The following is a 20,500-nucleotide window of genomic DNA, read 5'->3' as shown; positions in this document are numbered from 1 at the left end:
TGGTATCGGCAGGAAGCCAGCACTGGTGGGACCTCTTTGACACAATGCTCAGCATACACCCTGCACTGGGCGCTCACAAGGGGGTGCTTCCCCATTTTGAAGTAGTCACTTGCCTGCACTCCAGCCTCAGAATTGGAAACTGAGGTGAGGTGGGGAGAGGGGAAGACCACAGCTGGGAGTTCAGACACTAAAGTTGGGAATCACACGGCTCCTTTGCAGCCCTCAGACTCTGTGATGCACCAAGGCTAAGCTCCTGGCCCACAGGACCCATGCTTCATGTAACTTAGTCTTTCTGGGATCCAGCTGGGAGCCAAGCACAGAAGTTATTGACTGAGTAAGTGAGTGAATGAAGGAATGAATGGCTCCATCTTAATCCTATTTGGTTCTTTTTTCTTCTTCCCCTGCAGTTGACACAGATGTCATTGTCCTGGCCCAGTTTCTTCTTTGTAACCAAGGTTCTCCTGGCCTCTTTCATCTTCTGCCTATTATTCTGGGTGGCCAGGACCTGGCAGCCTCAGGTCCCCAAAGGCCTAAAGAGTCCACCAGGGCCCTGGGGCTGGCCCCTACTTGGACACACACTGACCTTATGGAAGAGCCCACACCTAGTGCTGTCACAGCTAAGCCAGCGTTATGGGGACGTGCTGGAGATCCGCATGGGCTGCACACCTGTGCTGGTGCTCAGTGGCCTCGACACCGTCCGGCAGGCCCTGGTGCAGCAGGGCGATGATTTCAAGGGCCGGCCTGACCTCTATAGCTTCACCCTCATCAGTGATGGCTAGAGCATGACCTTTATCCCAGACTCTGGACCAGTGTGGGCTGCCCACCGATGCAGAATGCCCTGAAGTTTCTCCACCACCTCAGACCCATCTTCCTTATCTTCATGCTACCTGGAGGAACATGTGAGCAAAGAGGCTGAGGCCCTCATTAGCAAGTTCCAGGAGCTGATGGCAGGGTCCGGATGCTTCGATTCCTATAACCAGGTGGTGGTGTCAGCGGCCAAAGTCAGTGGTGCCATGTGCTTTGGTCGGCACGTCCCCCACAGCAGTGAGGAGATGCTCAGCCTTGACTTCGTAGAGACCGCGGCCTCTGGGAACCCCATGGACTTCTTCCCCATCCTAAATACTTGCCCAACCCCACCTTGCAGAGGTTCAAGGCCTTCAAGCAGAGGTTCGTGCAGTTTCTGAAGAAAATGATCCATGAGCACCATCAGAATTTTGACAAGGTGAGCCCAGCATGCAGGGAGTGAGGTGGCACCCTGCTGAGCCTAGGTCTGGCCCCTCTTGCCCAGCTCCAAGGTACAGCTGACACGCCTCCAAGGCTGAGGAAGGCTCTGGGACACCTGAGACCAGCTGTGTGTGACCCGAAATCAATCCTTCTACCCCCTGGGCTCAGTTTCCTCATCCCTATCGCCTCCTTCTCAAAGGAGCTGCTCAAAGCCACAGAGAATCCTGTAATGCAGGGTACTATTACTATGAATGAGAAAGATTTTGTTCCCAGGAACCTGACCCCTGACAGAGACTAATTCTCAGCTCAGGTGTCACTTTGCTTCCCTATACTGGCACTAACCTTCACCTTTGAAATTGGGCCCCTGGGGTTATTGGGAGAAAGAATTAATGGGGCATGAAATGACACTTTAAGCCCTACCTAGAGCAGATGGCAGCTCCTGCTATGAGCCTCACCCCTGCTGAGTGGAGGCCTGGGTGGGAGTGCCAAACGATGGGGCAAGGTCCAGCCTTTGGCCTTGGAAGTGCCAGAGTGCCTCTAAACTTGTCATCCCTCAGAACAGTGTCCAGGATATCACAGGTGCCCTGTTCAAGCACTGTGAGAAGGACTCCAGAGCCAGGGGTGGCTTCATCCCCCAGGAGAAGATTGTCAATCTTATCCACGACATTTTGGGGGCCGGTAGGAGCCAAGTCCCTGCCCCTCCATCCATCAGTAGCTGCTGTTCAGACACAGCACCACCCAGCCCCCAAGTCTTTCCAATAACTCTGGAACCACATGCCAGATGGTGCAGGTCACAGAGCCCTGGCCAAGCTCAGTGTTTGAGCCCAGGTTGTGCCACCAACTACTAGGGAAACTCAGCCAAGTCCTTCTCCTCCTCTGGCCTTCAGTTTCTCCATTGAATAGTAAAGGCTTCTCTGGCTTATAAGTCTCAGCCCCTGTAATTCTAGCAGCTAATTATGAAACCAGTGACTCAAGGTTAGGGACGGGGAGTCAGGGAAGGGAGACAGAGAAAGACAATTCTTGGTACATACATGGTGGGTGCTTGGTAAATGTTGGTTTCTTGTTCCTGTCTTACTTTCTTCCTCACTTTTCCCCATGCTGCCCGGGATTTGACACAGTCACAACAGCTATCTCCTGGAGCCTCATGTACCTTGTGACAAATCCTAAGATACAGATGAAGATGCAGAGAGAAGCTTTGAGGCCTCAGGTCATTTGTTCAATCTACGTAGCTGTTACGTACCTACTATGTGCAAGCTCTGGGCATACAATAATGTCCACCCTTGTCTAGAAGATGCTGGTGAGGGTGGGTGGGTCTCAGACATGTAAATAGACATAGAGTGATACTACATAAACTGACACTTGGTATCACAAGAGACGCAGATACCAGGGAACAGTCAAGGCAGCCCCTCAGCCCTGTCTGTCCCCTGTGGCCTTCAGACACAGTGATTGGGAGGGCGAGGCATCCCTGGCTCTCCAACAGACCCCAATTGCCCTATATGGAGGCCTTCATCCTGGAGACCCTCCTACACTCGTCCTTCATCCCCTTCGCCATCCCCCACAGGTGAAGCCTGCCTATCTGGCCCTCCCATCTCTCATCCTCATCATGGTTCCTTCTCCCAGTTTCTCAGCTCTGGGCCCTGGCTGAGACCTCAGCACCTCCTTCCTGATCCTGCCACCAGGTCCCTCACAGACCCTCGGCCTCTAGTCTGCCCCTATTCAGTCCACACATGATCAAACTACCCAGCTCTCAGGAGAAAATCACACTCTTGACCTTAGCTCTCGTTCATCTCTGCTCACGTTCTATCCCTGCGAGTATCTCAGCATACCCAGACTGGCCTCCCTGTCCCTCACAGGCCTATTCCAGCTGGCCTCCAATTTTGCTTATGCTGGGCCACCTACCTGCAGCGTCTTCTAATCTCTTCTGTGGTCATCAGAGTCCTATCTCTGACCAAGGTCAATGCTGACGCAAACTTACCTTCTCCAAGAAGACTTCTTGACTCATCAAGCTGGCACAGCTTCATTTCTGATATCTTGTGGATTGTAGAACCTGCAGCCATTTATCCTTGATTATGTCCTGGGATTTTAACAACATTGAGAGATGGTGGTCCTGGCCAGTGTGGCTCAGTTAGTTGGAGTATTGTACCATAACCAAAGAGTTGCAAGTTTGATTCATGGTCAGGGCACATGCCTAGATTGTGGGTTCTAGTCTCGGTCCGGGTGCTTTCAGGAGTTAATCAATCAATGTTTCTCTCTCACATTGATGTTTCTCTCCCTTCCTCTCTCTAAAATCAATGAAAAAAATGTCCTCAGGTAAGGAAACGGAAAAGAGAGATGAACACTTCCTCTGCCTGTTTGTCGGTCTAGTTATTCCCAGGTGAGAGTCCTGACTCTCAGCCAGGCTGGAAGCTCCCAGGGTTCCAGAGAGTAGCTGAGCGCACCTCTGGGAACAAAGAGAAGAGCAGGAGACACATGTTGAAGTGGAAAAATAGGAGCCAAGGAAGAGGCAGGACAATTTCCCCACTTTCATTCTCCGACATTTCCTCCCAGTGTAGAGTAGGAAGCCTGTGGTGGGCAGGCTGTTGAGGTGTTGTGGAGGTAGGAGCAAGAAACACCCAGAGACGTACCCCAGTTTTCCAGTCCTTGAGCCTGACAGGGTCCTCGTCCCTTCTCAACACAACAAGGGACACAACACTGAATGGCTTCTACAGCCCCAAGGAACGCTGTGTCTTCAGAAACCAATGGCACGTCAGTCATAACCAGTGAGTACGTATCCCCCACTAAAAACAGTGTATGATGTTCAGCAGTTGGGAAGGCTGTTCCTCCCTCTAGGTACTGGTTCTATAATAAAGGAATGTGCCTCGGTTGCTATGTAACTTTCTCTAGGTAACACAATTCAGGTCTGTGTTTCTCAAACTTTAGTGCAATAAGAATTAACCAAGAAGAAGAAGAAAGAATTAACCAGGAAGTTGGTTCCAGATTATAGCACCTCATCCCCCAAGATTCCACTTTGGCAGCTAAGGTGGAGTACTCGGGCGATTTCGCTGTGAATGGTTTAGGGACTTCTCTTCGGAAACTTGCACTTCATAAGTAGGAGGACCACATAACTCACCACCCAAACAGGGGTGCTTCTGAGTGTGGGATGCTATCAATAATTACTTCAAAACAATAAGTATAAACTGAGATATACCGTGGATTCCCCTTATTTTACTGATTAGAATGAAGACAATTTTATATGAAAAAGCACTGTTTTCAAGGTTGATCTCTATCTACTCTTAGACTGGCAGCACCAACGGAAGTCTGCTCAGAAGCCTTCCCCCAGGACCGCCCTACTGGGGCCTCCGGGCCCAAAGACCTCAGCTCCTCTACTCCTCTTGGAGGGGAGGCCCATGTGAGTTCCGGCCAGAGCGATTCCTCCCTGCCGATGGCACTGCCATCAACAAAACCTCAGGTCAGAAGGTGATGTCCTTCGGCATGGGAAAACGCCCGTGCACAGGGGAGGTCCTGGCCAAGGGAGCGGCCTTCCCTTTTCTGGCCATCTTGCTTCAGCGGCTGGAGTTCACTGTGCCACCAGGTGTGAAAGTGGACCTAACTCCTCTCTACGGGCTGGCCACGAAGCACGCCCACTGCGAGCATGTCCGGGCCTGGCTACGCTTCACCATCAAGAGAAGAAGACCTCAGAGGATCGCGGTTCGATTCCCAGTCAGGGCACATGCCTGGGTTGCAGGCCGGTTCCCTGCAGGCCAACTCCCAGCAGGGGACGTACGAAAGGCAACCATACATTGATGTTTCTCTCCCTCTCTCCTTCCCCTCTAAAGATAAATAAATAAATAAAATCTTTAAAAAAAGAGAGAGAGAAGAAGACCTCAGCGTGCTGAGGGAGGAGGAAGGAGGGAGGTCAGCCATGGGCCTCAGCCTTTTTTCTTTCCTTCTCTTTTTAAATAACAGCTTTATTGAGATATAATTCATGCAGGAGAAGAAAATGTTTTCCCTTTTCTCTTCTAGGTTCTTTGGCTGGTCTACAATTAAATTGACATAAGACGTTAAGAGGAGAAAAATGAATTTAATTTTGTGCATACAGGAGCCCATTGAAATACAAGACCCAAAGAAGTGACTAACACAAGCAGCTTTTTTTAAAAAAAGATTTTATTTATTTATCTTTAGAGGGGAAGGGAAGGAGAGAAGGAGAGAAATATCAATGTGTGGTTGCCTCTTGCGGGTCCCCTGCTGGGAACTGGCCTGCAACCCAGGCATGTGCCCTGACTGGGAATTGAACTGTGATCCTCTGGTTCGCAGGCCCACGCTCAATCCACTGAGCTACAGCAGCCAGGGCACAAGCAGCTTTTATACCTTTTATACAGAGAAAGAATTACTTGTAAACATTTGACAATACAAAGGAGTTTGGGCTTTGGGTAGCAAGTTAATAAAGAAGTAAGAAAGTTTGCTTATACAGCCTCTGAGCCTTGAATTCCCCATCTCTGGTGATAAGGATGCCTCCTACCCTCCTGATACAGACAGGGACGGTATCTTCACGTGGGAGATTTATTTCCTGCTTTCAGGGAGAAGAAGGAGGGGCAGAGACTGCTTTTTATATTGGCTGTTTATTAAGTAACTGTAATTCAAAATAATCAATATGTCAAAATGGAATATTTTAGGGTGATTTATTTTGCTCCCCATCATTCACATACCATATAATTCACCCTTTTAAAATGTACAATCCATGACTTTCAGTATAGTCAGAGTTGTGCAACCACACCAGAATCAATTTTAGGGACTTTTAATAATCCAGAAAAAAAATACCATGCTGCCTTGGCCAGGTGGCCCAGTTGGTTGGAGTGTCATCCTTATACAACACAAAACGGTGCGTGTTTGATCCCCACGCAGGGCACACGTAACTAGGTTGCAGGTTCGATCCCTGGTCAGGGCGTGTATAGGAGACAACCAATATTTCTCTCACATCTCTCTCTGTCTCCCTCTTTCTCTCTCTTTAATCAGTAAACATATTCTTGGGTAAGGACTTTTTAAAAGATTTTATTTATTTATCTTTAGAGGGAAAGGGAAGAGAAGGAGAGAGTGAGACAAATATAAATGTATGGTTGCCTCTCGTGCGTCCCCTGCTGGGAACTGGCCTGCAACCCAGGCATGTGCCCTGACTGGGAATTGAACCTCGGTTGTTTGGTTTGCAGGCCCGCGCTCAATCCACTGAGCTACACCAGCCAGAATGGATTTTTAAAAAATATCCATTAACAGTCACTTTCCTTCCCCCTTAACTCACCTTTCCTGCCCTACCAGCCCCAGGAAATTACTAGGTTGTTTTTTTTTTTTCTGTCTCTACAGATTTGGCTACTGTGAACATTTCATATAGATGTCATTACACAGTAAGTGGTCTTTTGTGACTGGCTTCTTCACTTAGTGTAGTTTCAAGGTTCATCCATGATGTAGCACATGTGGTTTCTTGAGTCCTGAGACTGGGCCTGTGTTTGTTTCCTTGGTCGTGACGAGTATATCTTTCCTGCTCTCTCTTCTCTCTTTTATTTATTTATTTTTTGTATGATTCTAGTCTTTGAAGGCAGTAGGGAGGTAGGGACCCAGTCTTGTGGGCCAAACCTAGATGGGTGAGTGGGGACCCCTGGTGTCCTTTCATCAAGAGGTAGAACATCTGACTTCTCTCAAGGCCTTGATTTGTTCATTCACAGCTGGGAGAGGATAAACTTCCCAGAAATGCTTCGGTTACCTGCAAAAGTCCCAGATCTCATCAAAGGATACTATCCAAAGAATGAAAAGATAAGTCACAGAATGGGAGAAAATACTTGCAATTAAAATGTCTAATAAGAGAACTTCCGGCCAAGATGGAGGCATAGGTAGACACACCATGCCTCCTCGCACAACCAAAAGAAGGACAACAAGAATTTTAAAGCAAAAAACAGCCGGAACTAACAGAAAATTGAACTGTATGGAAGTCTGACAACCAAGGAGTTAAAGAAGACACATTCATCCAGACTGGTAGGAGGGGTGGAGACAGGCAGCTGGGGCAGAGAGGGCTTGTGGCAAGGCAGTGGCTAGTGGACTGGGTGGTCCCACATTCCAGTGCATATAACGAGGAGAAACAACTGGGGAGCCCAGCTTGGGGAAATAAAGCCTCAAACCACTGATTGAAAACACCTGTGGGGGTTGAGGTGCCAGGAGAAACTCCCAGCCTCACAGGAGAGTTCGTTGGAGAGACCCACAGGGTCCTAGAACATACACAAGCCCACCCACCCAGGAATCAGCACCAGAAAGGCCCACTTTGCTTGTGGGAAGTGGGGGAAGTGACTGAAATCAGAGAGAGTGGAGCAAGTGCCATTGTTCCCTCTGGGACCCCTTCCTTACATACAGCATCACAAGGCAACACAGCAACGTGGGTAACCCTGCCCAGGTGAACACCTAAGGCTCCACTTCTCACTATGTAACAGGCATGTCAAGGCAAAAAAAAAATGGCCCAAACAGAAGAACAGATCAAAGCTCCAGAGCAAACACAACTAAGCAATGAAGAGATAGCCAACCTATCAGATGAACAGTTCAAAGCACTGGTGATCAGGATGCTCACAGAACTGGTTGAATTTGGTTGCAAATTAGATGAAAAAATGAAAGCTATGCTAAGTGAAGTAAAGGAAATGTACAGGGAACCAACAGTGATGGGAAAGAAACTGGGACTCAAATCAACAGTGTGGACCAGAAACATCCAACCAGAAAAGAATGAGGAAACAAGAATTCAAAAAAATGAGGAGAAGCTTAGGAACCTCCAGGACATCTTTAAACACTCCAACATCTGCATTATAGGGGTACCAGAAGGAGAAGAAAAAGAACAACAAGTGGAAAAGTTATTTGAGCAAATAATAAAGAAGAACTTCCCCAATCTGGCAAAGGAAATAGACTTCCAGGAAGTCCAGGAAGCTCAGAGAGTCCCAAAGAAGTTGGACCCAAGGAGGAACACACCAAGGCACATCATCATTACATTAGCCAAGATGAAAATGAAGGAGAGAATCCTAGAAGCAGTAAGAGATAAGGGGACAGTCACCTACAAAGGAGTACCCATCAGACTGTCAGCTGATTTCTCAAAAGAGACCTTACAGGCAAGAAGAGGCTGGAAAGAAGTATTCCAAGTCATGAAATCCAAAGATCTACATCCAAGATTTCTCTATCCAGCAAAGCTTTCATTTAGAATGGAAGGACAGATAAAGTGCTTCTCAGATAAGGTCAAGTTCAAGGAGTTCATCATCACCAAGCCCTTATTATATGAAATGTTAAAGGGACTTATCTAAGGAAAAGAAGATCAAAAACATGAACAGTAAAATGACAGCAAACTCACAATCATTAACAACCACACCTAAAACAAAACTAAGCAAACAACTAGAACAGAAACAGAAACACAGAAATGGAGATCACATGGAGGGTTAGCAACAAGGGAGTGAGAGGAGGAGAGAGGGTGAAAAGGTACAGAGAATAAGTAGCATATATGGTAGGTAGAAATTAGACGGGGAGGGTAAGAATAGTATAGGAAATGTAGAAGCCAAAGAACTTATATGTACGACCTGTGGACATGAACTAAAGAGGGAGAATGTGGGTAGAAGGGGGTGTGCAGGACAGAGGGGAGTGAAGCGAGGAAAATGGGACAAGTGGAATAGCATAATCAGTAAAATATGTGTTAAAAATATCTAAAAAAGATATATATTCAGAATATAATTAGGAACAACCAAAAACAAACAAACAAACCGAATTTAAAAATGAGCAAAACACTGAATAAACAGTTCTGTAAAGACAATATGCAAATAGACAAGTACCTGAAAATTTTAACATCATTTGTTATTAGGGAAATTCAAAAGGCAATCACAATGAGCCCTGGCCTGGTGACTCAGTTGATTGGAGCATTGTCCCACACACCAAAAGGTTGTGGGTTCAATTCCCAGTCAGGGTGCACATGGGAGGCAACTGATCAATGTTTCTCTCTCATGTCAATCTCTCTCTTTATCTCTGTTTCTCCCTCTCTCTCTCTCTCTTCCTTCCTCTCTCTAAAATCAATAAACATATCCTCAGATAAAACACAATGAGATACTGTTTCACACCTACTGGAATAGCAATTTTAAAAAGCTAGATGGGGCCCTGGCTGGTGTGGCCCAGTGGATTAGAACAGGTCTGCAAACCAAGGGGTCGCAGTTCAATTCCCAGTCAGGGGTACAAGTCTGGGTCGCAGGCCAGGTCCCCAGTGGGGGGCGTTTGAGAGGCAACCACACATTGATATTTCTTTCCCTCTCTCCTTCCCTTCCCCTCTCTCTAAAAATAAATAAATCCTTTTTAAAAATCTGTTTAATTATTGTTCAAGTACAGTTTTCTGTCTTTAACTCCCATCCCAGGCCACGCCCCCAGTGCTCCCACCTCCCTCCCATTTCCATCCCTGTTAGTTTTTGTCCATGTGTCCTTTATACTAAATAAACTCTTTAAAAAAATAAATCCACAAATGGCAAGTGCTGATGAGGATGTGGAGAAAAGGGAACCTCATACACTGTTGGCGGGAATGCAGACGGGTGCAGTCACTCTGAAAAACAGTGTGAAGTTTCCCCCAAAATTAACAATGGGACTGCCTTATGACCTACTGATTCCAGCTGTGGGTATATATCTGAGTAAACCTGAAACACTAATTTGAAAAACATATACGCACCCTTATGTTCACTGCAGCATTATTTACAACAGCCAAGATTTGGACACAACCCAAGTGCCCATCAGTAGAAGAGTGGATTTTAAAAGTTGTGGTACATTTACACGACGGAATAGTACTCAGCCACAAAAAAGAATGAAGTCTTACTATTTGCCACAGCATGGATGTGGCAAATACAAGGCATTATGCTAAGTGAAATAAACCAAACAGAGAAAGACAAATATCACATGATTTTACTTACGTGTGTAATCTAAAGAGCAACATAAATGAACAAACCATTGAAACAGACTGGTGATTACCAGAGGGGAGGGGAGGTAGTACTGGGTGAAGAGATTAAGAAATACAGATTGGCAGTCACAAAATAGTCTCAGGAATGTAAAGTACGGCATAAGGAATATAGTAAATAATAATGCAATAACTATGGTTTTCACAATTATGGTGCTGGGTGAATACTGGAAATATTGGGGAGAACAGTTGTAAGGTATATGATTGTCTGACCACTATGCTGTACACTGAAGCCAATGCAAAATAATGTTGAAAGTAAGCCATAACTGAAAAAAGTGCAAGTGTAGGTCAGTAAAAAAGCTACACTGAGGCAGATAGGAGGGTCAAAGATTTAGTCTAGTGCAGACCCGCCCAACCCCCAGCCCCCATGCAGTGACCTCTGACTACAACAGAGGTCCCCCTGAAGAGCAAGGGGTCTGAGTCCCAGCTTGGGGACCTGCACCAGAAAGAGGAGACCCCATAACCTCTAGCTTTGAGAACCAGAGGAGCTTACATCTGGGAGAGCCAAAGGGCTGTGGGAAACCCGGGTTGTACTCTCTGAGTCCCAGAGCACAGGGTGCAGTTTGAAAAGCACCTGGGTAATATGTGAAGGTGGTCCACTGACTAATTTAGGGCACGTGCTGGAGAAACATGTCTCTGTTGGAACTTTCTTTGGGCATAGAAGTGCTGGTGGGCACCATATTCCCCTTTTCTTTATTCTCCTTCTACCTAGCTGGGCTGACCCTGACAGATGCCATTTCTGACACTCTTTATTAACCCTACTAACACTGCTCACCTCAAAGGACTCAACCAGGCTGGCACTCTTCCAAAGCTTTTCCTGCCCTGCCACATTCCGTGGGTGGCCTCAGCCAGCACCAGCACACAGCAGCATGTCTGCAAAAGCCAAGGCTGGACCTCTCAGCCAGCCACTCTGAAGGCCTTGCCTGCCCACCAGCACACCTGCAACAGTTATGGCCAGGCCTCACAGCCAGCCAGGGAAGGGACCAGCCTCACCTGCCAGTGTGTCCTTAGCTGCTGTGGCCCACCCACAACAGGAGGCCACACAAGGAACACCTCTGGAGCACCTGGCTCTGATGACAAGTGGGGGGCATGCCACCCCTGGGCTCCACAGGACACCTTCTAAATAAGGCCACTTTTCCAAGAGCAGGAGATGTAGCTACTATACCCAATATGTAGAAACAAACAGGAAAAACAAAGAAAGAAAGGAATATGTTCCAAACAAACCAAAAGCAAAATCCCAGAGAAAGAACTGAACAAACCAAGGTAAGCTATCTACTAGAAAAAGAGTTCAAAGTAATAGCCATAAAGATGCTCATCTAACTCTGCCCACAAGTGGATAAAAATATATATCACATCTTCATTTATTCATCTATGATGGACACCTAAGTGCATGTAGAAGGAACATAGCTCAACATGACAAAAGCCATATATGGCAAGCCCACAGCTAACATCCTACTCAATGATGAGAAAAATTGAAGAAGGCACAAAAAAATTTAAAAATTGCATACTCATAGATTGGAAGAATTTATATTGTTAAATGTTCATACTAACTACCCAAAGCAATCTATAGATCTGATGCAATTCTTATAAAAATTCCAATGAAATTTTTCACAGAAATAGAACAATTCTAAATTTGTATGGAACCAAAAAGCTAAAACAAAAAACAAAAAACACAAAAAACCCTGAATGGCCATAGTAACCTCGAGAAAGAATTACAAAGCTGGAGACATCATGCTTCATTATTTCAAACTATATTATAAAGCTATAGTAAGCAAAACAATATGGTACTGGCCTAAAAACAGATCCACAGATGGAACAGAAATAAACTCACACATAAATGGTCAATTAACTGTTGACAAAGGAGCCAAGACTATACACTGGGGAAAAGCCAATCTCTTTAATAAATAATGTTGGAAAAACTACACAGCCATAATTCAAAAGGATGAAATTGGACCACTGTCTTTCACCATAAGAAAAGTTAACTCAAAATAGATTAAAGACTTGAACATGAGACCTGAAACCATAAAACTCCTACAAGAAAACATGGCAGTAACCACCTAGACATCAGTCTTAGCAATGATTTTTCGGATTTGATATTTCAAGCAAAGGCAACAGAAGCAAAAGTAAACAAGTGGGACTGCATCAAACTAAAACGCTTCTGCACAACAAAGAAAACTATTGGCAAGGCCTGGTTAGTGTGGCTCAGTGATTGGAGCATTTTTTGGGAGCAACTGAAAAGTTGCGGGTTGGATTTCCAGCCAGGGCACATGCCTAGGTTGCAGGTTTCAGTCCCCAGTGCAGGGTGCATACGGAAGGTGACTGATCGATGTTTTTCTCTCTCTCTCTCTCTCTTCCACTCCCCTCTCTCTCTCTCTCTCAAACCAATCAATATATCCTCTGGTAAGAATTTAAGTAAATGAGTAAGTAAATAAATAAATAATGTAGCCACTAGCCGCATGTAGCTCCTATATTACAAAAAGCACACATACACAAAAAAAATTATCAACAAAATGAAGAACAACTTACTAAATGGAAGAAAATATTTGCAAATCATATACCTGGTAAAGGGTTACTACCCCAAATACATAAAGAATTCATACAACTCAGAAAAAAATCCAATTTTAAAATGGACAGTTCTAAATAGGATTTTTGCAGAAAGGACACACAGATGACCAATGTGAACATGAAAAGTACTCAACATCACTAACCATCAATAAAATGTAAACCAAAATCACAATAGCTATCGCCTCACACCTGTTAGAATGGCTACTACCAAAACAAGTCATAAGTGTTGGTGAGGATGGAGAGAATGGGGAATTGTCATGTGCAGTTTGTGAGGGTGCAAATTGGTGCAGCCACTATGGAAAACAGTATGAAAGCTCATCAAAAAATTAAAAATAGAACTACTGTGATCCAGGAATTCCGCTTCTGGATATTTATCAAAAGAAAATGAAAACAGCCCTGACTGGTGTAGCTCAGTAGGTTGGGTGTCATCCTGCAAACCAGAAGATCTCCAGTTCCAATTAGGGCACATACCTGGGGTGCAGGCCCGTCCCCAGTTGGGGGTGTGCAAGAGGCAACTGATCAATGTTTTTCTCTCACATCAATGTTTCTCTCCCTCTCTTTCTCCTTTCCTCCCCGCTTTCTAAAAATAAATAAACAAAATCTTTTTCAAAAAAGAAAATGAGGCCCTGGCGGGTGTGGCCCAGTGGATTGAGTCCCGGCCTGAAAACCTAAGGGTCACTGGTACAATTCTCAGTCAGGGCACACGCCTGGGTTGTGGTCCCCAATTGGAAGCGTGCAATAAGCAACCAGTCAATGTTTCTCTCTCACACACCGATGTTTCTCTCCCTCTCTTTCTCCATCCCTTTCCCTCTCTCTAAAAATAAGTAAATAAATAAATCTTGAAAAAATCTTAAAAACGATAAAGCACTTGCTGAATGGGAGATGATACTAGCAAATACTACCTCCAATGAGGGGTTAATATCCAAACCATCAGGAACTCACACAACTTAACACCAAGGGGGAGGGGGTTGGGGGTGGGAATTTAAAAATGAAGGCTATCAGTTACGAAAACAAAAAAGCTAGTAACACAATAAAATATTGCCTGAATAGACATTTCTCCAAAAAAGACATACGGATGGCCATTAGACATACGAAATGATGCTCAACATCATATATCATCAGAGAAATCCAAATTAAAACCAGAGTGAGATATCACTTCGCACCCGTCAGAACGGCTGTCATTAATACATCCACAAGCAACAAGTGCTGGCGAAGATGTGGAGAGAAGGGCACCCTCGTGCACTGTTGGTGGGAGTGCCGACCGGTGCAGCCCCTGTGGAAAGGAGTATGAAGTGTCCTCAAGAATTTAAAATAGAGCTGCCATATGACCCAACACCACTTCTGCGTATATATCCAAAGAAAACAAAAATGCTCATCAAAAAGATATAGGCACCCCTGTGTTCATTGCAGCATGACTAGCAACAGCCAAGATACAGAAGCAACCTAGACATTGATCAACAGTATTGTATTTAACAATAAAAAAGAATGTGACTTCCGCCAAGATGGAAGCCTAGGTGGAAACACTGCCTTCTCCCACAACCAAGTTTGAATACAACAAAGGTTTGGAGAACAAAGACGCAGCCAAAGAACAGAAAACTGAACTATACGGAAGTCCAACAACAACAACCAACTGTTCAACCAGACCGGTAAGAGGGGCAGAGCCAGCAGCGGAGCAGGGACAGGAAAGAGATGCCCCAACCCCAGGCACCCAGGCAGCCCCGCGTCGGGCGGACCCAGTGAGGGCGCAGGGCAGTGGGCTGGCTGCGGTCACACATTCACGTGCAGATAAACCAGCAGAGTCAGCAGTGGGACGGACCTCGAAGGCCCCAGCGGCGAACTCAGCAGCAGCGGGCTGACCACACTCCAAGTTCGCGCACTGTGGGATGGACCGTGCAGGCCCCATCCACCGCCATTGCTTTCCTCTGACCCCGCCCCCACATACTGCGTCACAACCCAGCGACTGGGTTGCCCCGCCCTGGTGAACACCTAGGGCTCTGCTCCTCATATGTAACAGGCACGAACAGTCCAACATATGGCTCAAGAAGAACTCAAAGCCCCAGAGCCGATAACTCTAAGCGACCAGGAAATAGCGAACCTCTCAGATGCACAATTCAAAACACTGGTGATCAGGATGCTCACAGAACTGGTTGATTTTAGCCACAAATTAGAGGAACAAATGAAGGCTAAACTAATTGAAATGAAGGGAAATACACAGGAAACCAATAGTGATGGAAAGGAAACTGGGACTCAAATCAAGGGGGTGGACTAGAAGGAAGGAAGAAATGACCAAACAGAAAAAAGTGAATTACAAGAATTCAAAAAAATGAGGAGAGGCTTAGGAACCTCCAGGACATCTTTAAACACTCCAACATCTGCATTATAGGGGTACCAGAAGGAGAAGAGAAAGAGCAACAAGTGTAAAACTTATTTGAACAAATAATAAAGGAGAACTTCCCCAATCTGGCAAAGGAAATAGACTTCAAAGAAATCCAGGAAGCTCAGAGAGTCCCAAAGAAGTTGGACCCGAGAAGGAACACACCAAGGCACATCATCATTACATTAGCCAAGATGAAAATGAAGGAGAGAATCCTAGAAGCAGTAAGAGATAAGGGGACACTCACCTACAAAGGAGTACCCATCAGACTGTCAGCAGATTTCTCAAAAGAGACCTTACAGGTAAGAAGGGGCTGGAAAGAAGTATTCCAAGTCATGAAATCCAAAGATCTACATCCAAGATTGCTTTATCCAGCAAATCTTTCATTTAGAATGGAAGGGCAGATAAAGTGCTTCCTAGATAAGATCGAATTCAAGGAGTTCATCATCACCAAGCCCTTATTATATGAAATGTTAAAGGGACTTATCTAAGAAAAAGAAGATGAAAAATATGAACAGTGAGAGGACAGCAAACTCACAGTTATTAACAACCACACCTAAAACAAAAGAAAACCAAGAGGACAGCTAGATCAGGAGCAGAATCATAGAAATGAAGAACACATGGAGGGTTAGCAACAGGGGAGTGGGAGGAGGAGAAGAAGGGAGAAGATACAGAAAATAAGTAGCATAGATGGTAGGTAAAAAATAGATAGGGGAGAGGGCAAGAATAGTAGGGGAAATATAGAATCTAAAGAAGTTGAGACATGTGGTCATAAACTAAAGGGGGGAATGGTGGGGGAGGGGGTGTGCAGGGTGGAGGGAAATGAAGGGGCGGAATAGAACAACTGTAATGATATAATCAATAAAATATATTTTAAAAAATAAAAATTAAAAATAAACGTTAAAAAAGCAATAAAAAAGAATGTAATCTTGTAACAAAGAAGGTGATTCTCTGAGCAACATGGATGGACCAAGAGGGCATTATAATACGTGAAATAGGTCAGATAGAGAAAGACAAATACTGGATCATTTCACTTATATGGGGAGTATAAAAAGAAAACAACCCAAATGAATAAATAAAACAGAAGCAGGTCCAAAGATACACAGAAATAGGTGATGGCTGCCAAAGGGGAGGGGCAGGGGGATGGGAAGTTTAAAATAAAGTCTATAAATTACAAAAACAAAAAGGCTAGTAACATAATAAAATATTGCCAAAGTATTATTTTTATTTTTCAATTCTATTTTATTTTATTTATTTATTTTTTTAAAATATTTTATTTATTTATCTTTAGAGGGGAAGGGAAAGAGAGAGGGAGAGGAATATCAATGTATGGTTGCCTCTACCAAGGACACACAATGTATCGTGTGTCCCCTGCCGGGAACTGGCCTGCAACCCAGGCATGTGCCCTGACTGGGAATCGAACTGCGATCGTGTGGTTCGCAGGCCCGTGCTCAATCCACTGAGCCACACCAGCCAGGGCTCAATTCTATTTTATTGATTATACTATTACCATTGTCCTGATTCTTCCCCCTTTACCCCTCCCACTCAGCACCCCCCACTCCGTATGGCAATCCCCACACTGTTGTTGGTGTCCATGGGTCATGTGCGTAGAAGTTCTTGGGCTTCTCCATTTCCTATCCTGTGCTTTCCATCCCCATGGCTATTCTGTGACTACCTCTTTGTACTTCTTCCCCTCACCTCCAAAATGTTATCTTCAAAACAGGCCCAGGCCTTCCCCTCTCTCCACATAGTGCTGGGGGCGGGGGAGCACTCACTCTGCTCACTTACTTCCACAGGGGCAGAGCCCCCCCTTCCACTCTGAGCTCCCTAATTTCACCTGCAGTGTTTCCACCTACAAGACGGAGGCAGAGAGATGGATTAGTTGATCTCACCAAAGCCCCAAGTTCTAAGTTTATAATACGTTTGCTCTATTCTTTACAAAATCGGAGAGCTGTTCATTAAGTTTTATCTTCTGTGCATGAGCAAAGCTCCTCCCCATGACAAAATAGAGACAGAAAGACAGAGCTTGAGGGTGTGAGACTGGGCACACACCTAAACTGACCACCAGCCTACTTCAGGCCCCTCCAGCCCAAGGCTCCTTTCAAGACACATGTTTATCCTTGGAGGTGCCCACTGATACAGTGTGACTTTAGAGTGCCCACCCAGGTGTGGAGGATGAAGGAAGGAGAACCATGGAGGAATACTCTGGGTAGGTCTTGGAAGGAGGTAGGAGAGAATGACACAGAAAAAATGGCCGTGCCCACCCATCTCTCATGACCTCCTGCCTTCTGGAACAGATTCATTCAATCCCATAGACTCACAGACTCATCGCCTGTGGGCAGTAGGGTGGATCTCCACAAAGTTAGTTCTGTTTCCCTATTAACTTTTACTATTGTATTAAAGATACGTTTGTGGGGGAAAAAATAGCCACTAATAGTTCAAACTGAAAACTTCGTAAGAAGGTAGTCCAAATGGTGACTAACCCCTAGGTGTTGAAGTCTAGGAGTGAGTCACCAATTTTTGACCCTGCCAGAACCCCTTTCCAAGCAGCCCCCAGATAGAATGGCTGGACCTCACTTCTTACCTACCACTTCTCTTGAGCGGAAACCACAGAGACTAACAGGGGTGCGCTGCAATGCCACCTTTGACCAGCAGTAGGTGCTCTCCACTATATACCATCCGCACTCTTGCTGAAGCTTTCCTTCGGTTTATTTTTGCTCTATTATCAATACTAACCAAGACTCCACTTTATCCATCTCACAATATGATTCTCTGAAGGCCCTGGCTGGTGTAGCTCAGTGGATTGAGTGCGGGCCTGGGAACCAAAGGATGGTGGTTCGATTCCCAGTCAGGGCACATGCCTGGGTCGCAGACCAGTTCCCAGCAGGGGATGCACTAGAGGCAACCATACATTGATATTTCTCTCCCTCTCTCCTTCCCTTCCCCTTTAAAAATAAATAAATACGATCTTTTTAAAAAAAATAGGATTCTCTGAGATTAAATGAAAATGAGACATACCTTCATTTCCAAGCTGTTCATCCAGTGGTATAATTACCTCCACATTCTGGGAGGAATCACAACTGTCTGTGGCTACAATGAAAAGAATAAATTTAGGAAGTAAAATCAGTTGGATTCTGTGCTGAAATCTCAGAGGGAGGAAGCACCTCACCTGTGTCCATGGCTGGGCTCAAACCAAAGCCAACTCTTCAGCCAACTCTGCATCAGAAAGAAGACTCAGTTTACCTGTCAGTCAGAGGAGGAACGGCTCTGCCCTAGGGAACTCCAGTCTGAGGGAACCCAGGGCTGAGCAGGGCATGACCCCGTCCTGGACATCACAGACTGAGGGGAGATGCAGCCCTACCCAGGCTCCAGTCTGAGTGGGAAACGAGCCTGCAGGGGGGCTGCAGCCCAGGCCGGGGAACCTCAGGAAACATGGACTTGTCTGAAGAAGGAGACAGAGCCTTGCTCTGGGAGCTCCAGTCTGAAAGGACGTGGTCCTATCCTTCACAGTCCCTAACTCGTGGAAAACTCCAGCGATGCACCCTAGTGGCACTCACATAGGAAGACCCCAATGAACAACAAACAGACATTGCCAGATTTCGTCAAGCTGAGACTCAGCCAAGGCCCAGTGGTCACTAAACAGTCACTGCTCCCTCTAGCTCCCGGTCGTCAGGAGCTGACCTTAGCTTCTCACGCACACCTGGCCAATATTTAACTCACTCAGGCTGACCTAGGGTTCCCCTCCGGCCAGAGCCAAAGTAGGAGGAATTGGACATGGAGACTTTGCTCTCCTTCCTTGCTCACCTATCCTGCCTGCCCAGCAGGCTGCAGGTGAGCTGGAACAGCCTGTCCTGCCCCTTCCTAGGCAGGTCCTGGACACCCATCACCCCAGGCTATTCTCACGACAACCCTAGGAGGTAGACGTCATTATACTCCCCTTTGAGATAAGGGACACAAGGCTCAGAAAGCATGATCTGGGAATTGGAGAGGGGTTCAGGGTGGTGTTCCCTACACCTTGTGCAGAGCGTCTCCTCACGCCTGGCCTCCCTCCCTCAGCCAGGACTGCCTGCATAGAAGAGGGGAGCTCAGACAAGCAGCATGACTGACGAAACATATGGGCAGTTGGAGAGAGCGCTTGGCTGGAGGGTGAGGAGCCCTGAGCTCCAGTTCTAGGTGTGGGTGACCTTGGCCAAGCCCCTCTCCGTCTCTGGGCCTCAGACCCCCGTGTCCAGCCACCTCCGAGGTCTTCTCCAGCACCGTAAACCTTCAGACTGGGCCGTGAACAACGGCCCTGCTCTGCCGGCCTCGCCTAAGGCTACAGTCAAAATCTCACAAAGGTCTGGCAAACCTTGAGGTTTGCCACTGGAGTGGGGGTAAATTTGGTGCAAATGAAAAATTAAGTGACTTCTCTAAGCATCCTAGCATGTCCAATTTAGATCCTTTAATTAACATTAACTCTCAAGCTTCTACTATCACCCTTTATATAACTTAGTTTAGGTTGTTGAGAAAGGTGTCGATTGGCTCAGGCCATCTTTCTGAGCCAGGCTGCAGGTCAGTCAGTGACTGAGTCCTTTCAGAGCCGCACCCACCACTGGTCCCAACAGTCACAGCTGGTGACTTTGGCAGGTGGGCCCTGCACACCGGCCCAGGAGAGACAGGGCGCAAGGGCGAACCAGCAGAGCCACACAAGAACCTTTATTTGTCATTTTCCAGTCCTACCCAGCCCTCCTCACACCCTCCGTGCAGGGCAACCTTGCCCTTGCCCTCAGCTCTCCCTGACCCTCTAGGACTGGGTTTCCTGACAAACCAGGGAGAGGGCCACTGCTATTCTTAGTCCAGACCAGCCCACCCCTTCACGGAAAGGGGCTGTAACACTGGGCCCGGTGGTCCTACCTGGCTCCTTTTCCCTCAGGATGGCCTCTCTCCTAGGGTCCCGAGTCCCTACACAAATATGCCCAGTCCCTGAGGACCCTCAGATACGCCCAGACAAGTTTCATTCTGAAGGCAGCTTGCTCCCTGAGGAAGGATTTCCAACTGATAAAGAAACCTGAGGAGGGAGCAGACTTCTGAAAGAAGGGTGGTGGGCGCACCATGGGGCGGGGGAAGTGTCCAGCAGGAGCTGGATTTTCCTAGTCCACAGCTTATGTGGTTAAAAAAAGTCAGTTCGTGCCTGTCCCTCCACTTTACCCTTGTTGGTGGCTCCTGTTCCTGAGGCAGCACACCCTGAGCAAACCTCCCCATCCCTCAGTGACCGCCCCCCCCTTCAAAATTAGCTTCCCAAGACCCTGCACTCTGGTTGCCCCTCCACCATGACGGGACGCCAGGCTCGCAGGATCCCTCCGGAGTTCGGGCTCGGGTTCTAA

The 20,500-nt window shown here is 46.4% G+C and overlaps 1 protein-coding gene across 1 annotated transcript; it reads left to right on the top strand.

The window, feature by feature from the left end:
- The first annotated feature begins 405 nt into the window (after positions 1-405).
- Positions 406-20,500, top strand: LOC118987676 (cytochrome P450 1A2-like). The gene is given in 8 exon segments (XM_037046902.1): positions 406-1,113; positions 1,116-1,222; positions 1,782-1,894; positions 2,323-2,438; positions 2,662-2,785; positions 3,870-3,983; positions 4,575-4,911; positions 20,411-20,500. Coding segments are annotated over 8 exon segments (1,698 nt in total). The 5' UTR covers positions 406-416.

Source organism: Sturnira hondurensis, unplaced genomic scaffold (assembly GCF_014824575.4).
Source record: "Sturnira hondurensis isolate 20B ecotype Veracruz unplaced genomic scaffold, ASM1482457v3 Scaffold0005329, whole genome shotgun sequence".
Classification (NCBI taxonomy): Eukaryota; Metazoa; Chordata; class Mammalia; order Chiroptera; family Phyllostomidae; genus Sturnira; species Sturnira hondurensis.
Note: the sequence above shows the minus strand (reverse complement) of the source record. Positions and strands in the feature narration are given on the sequence as shown.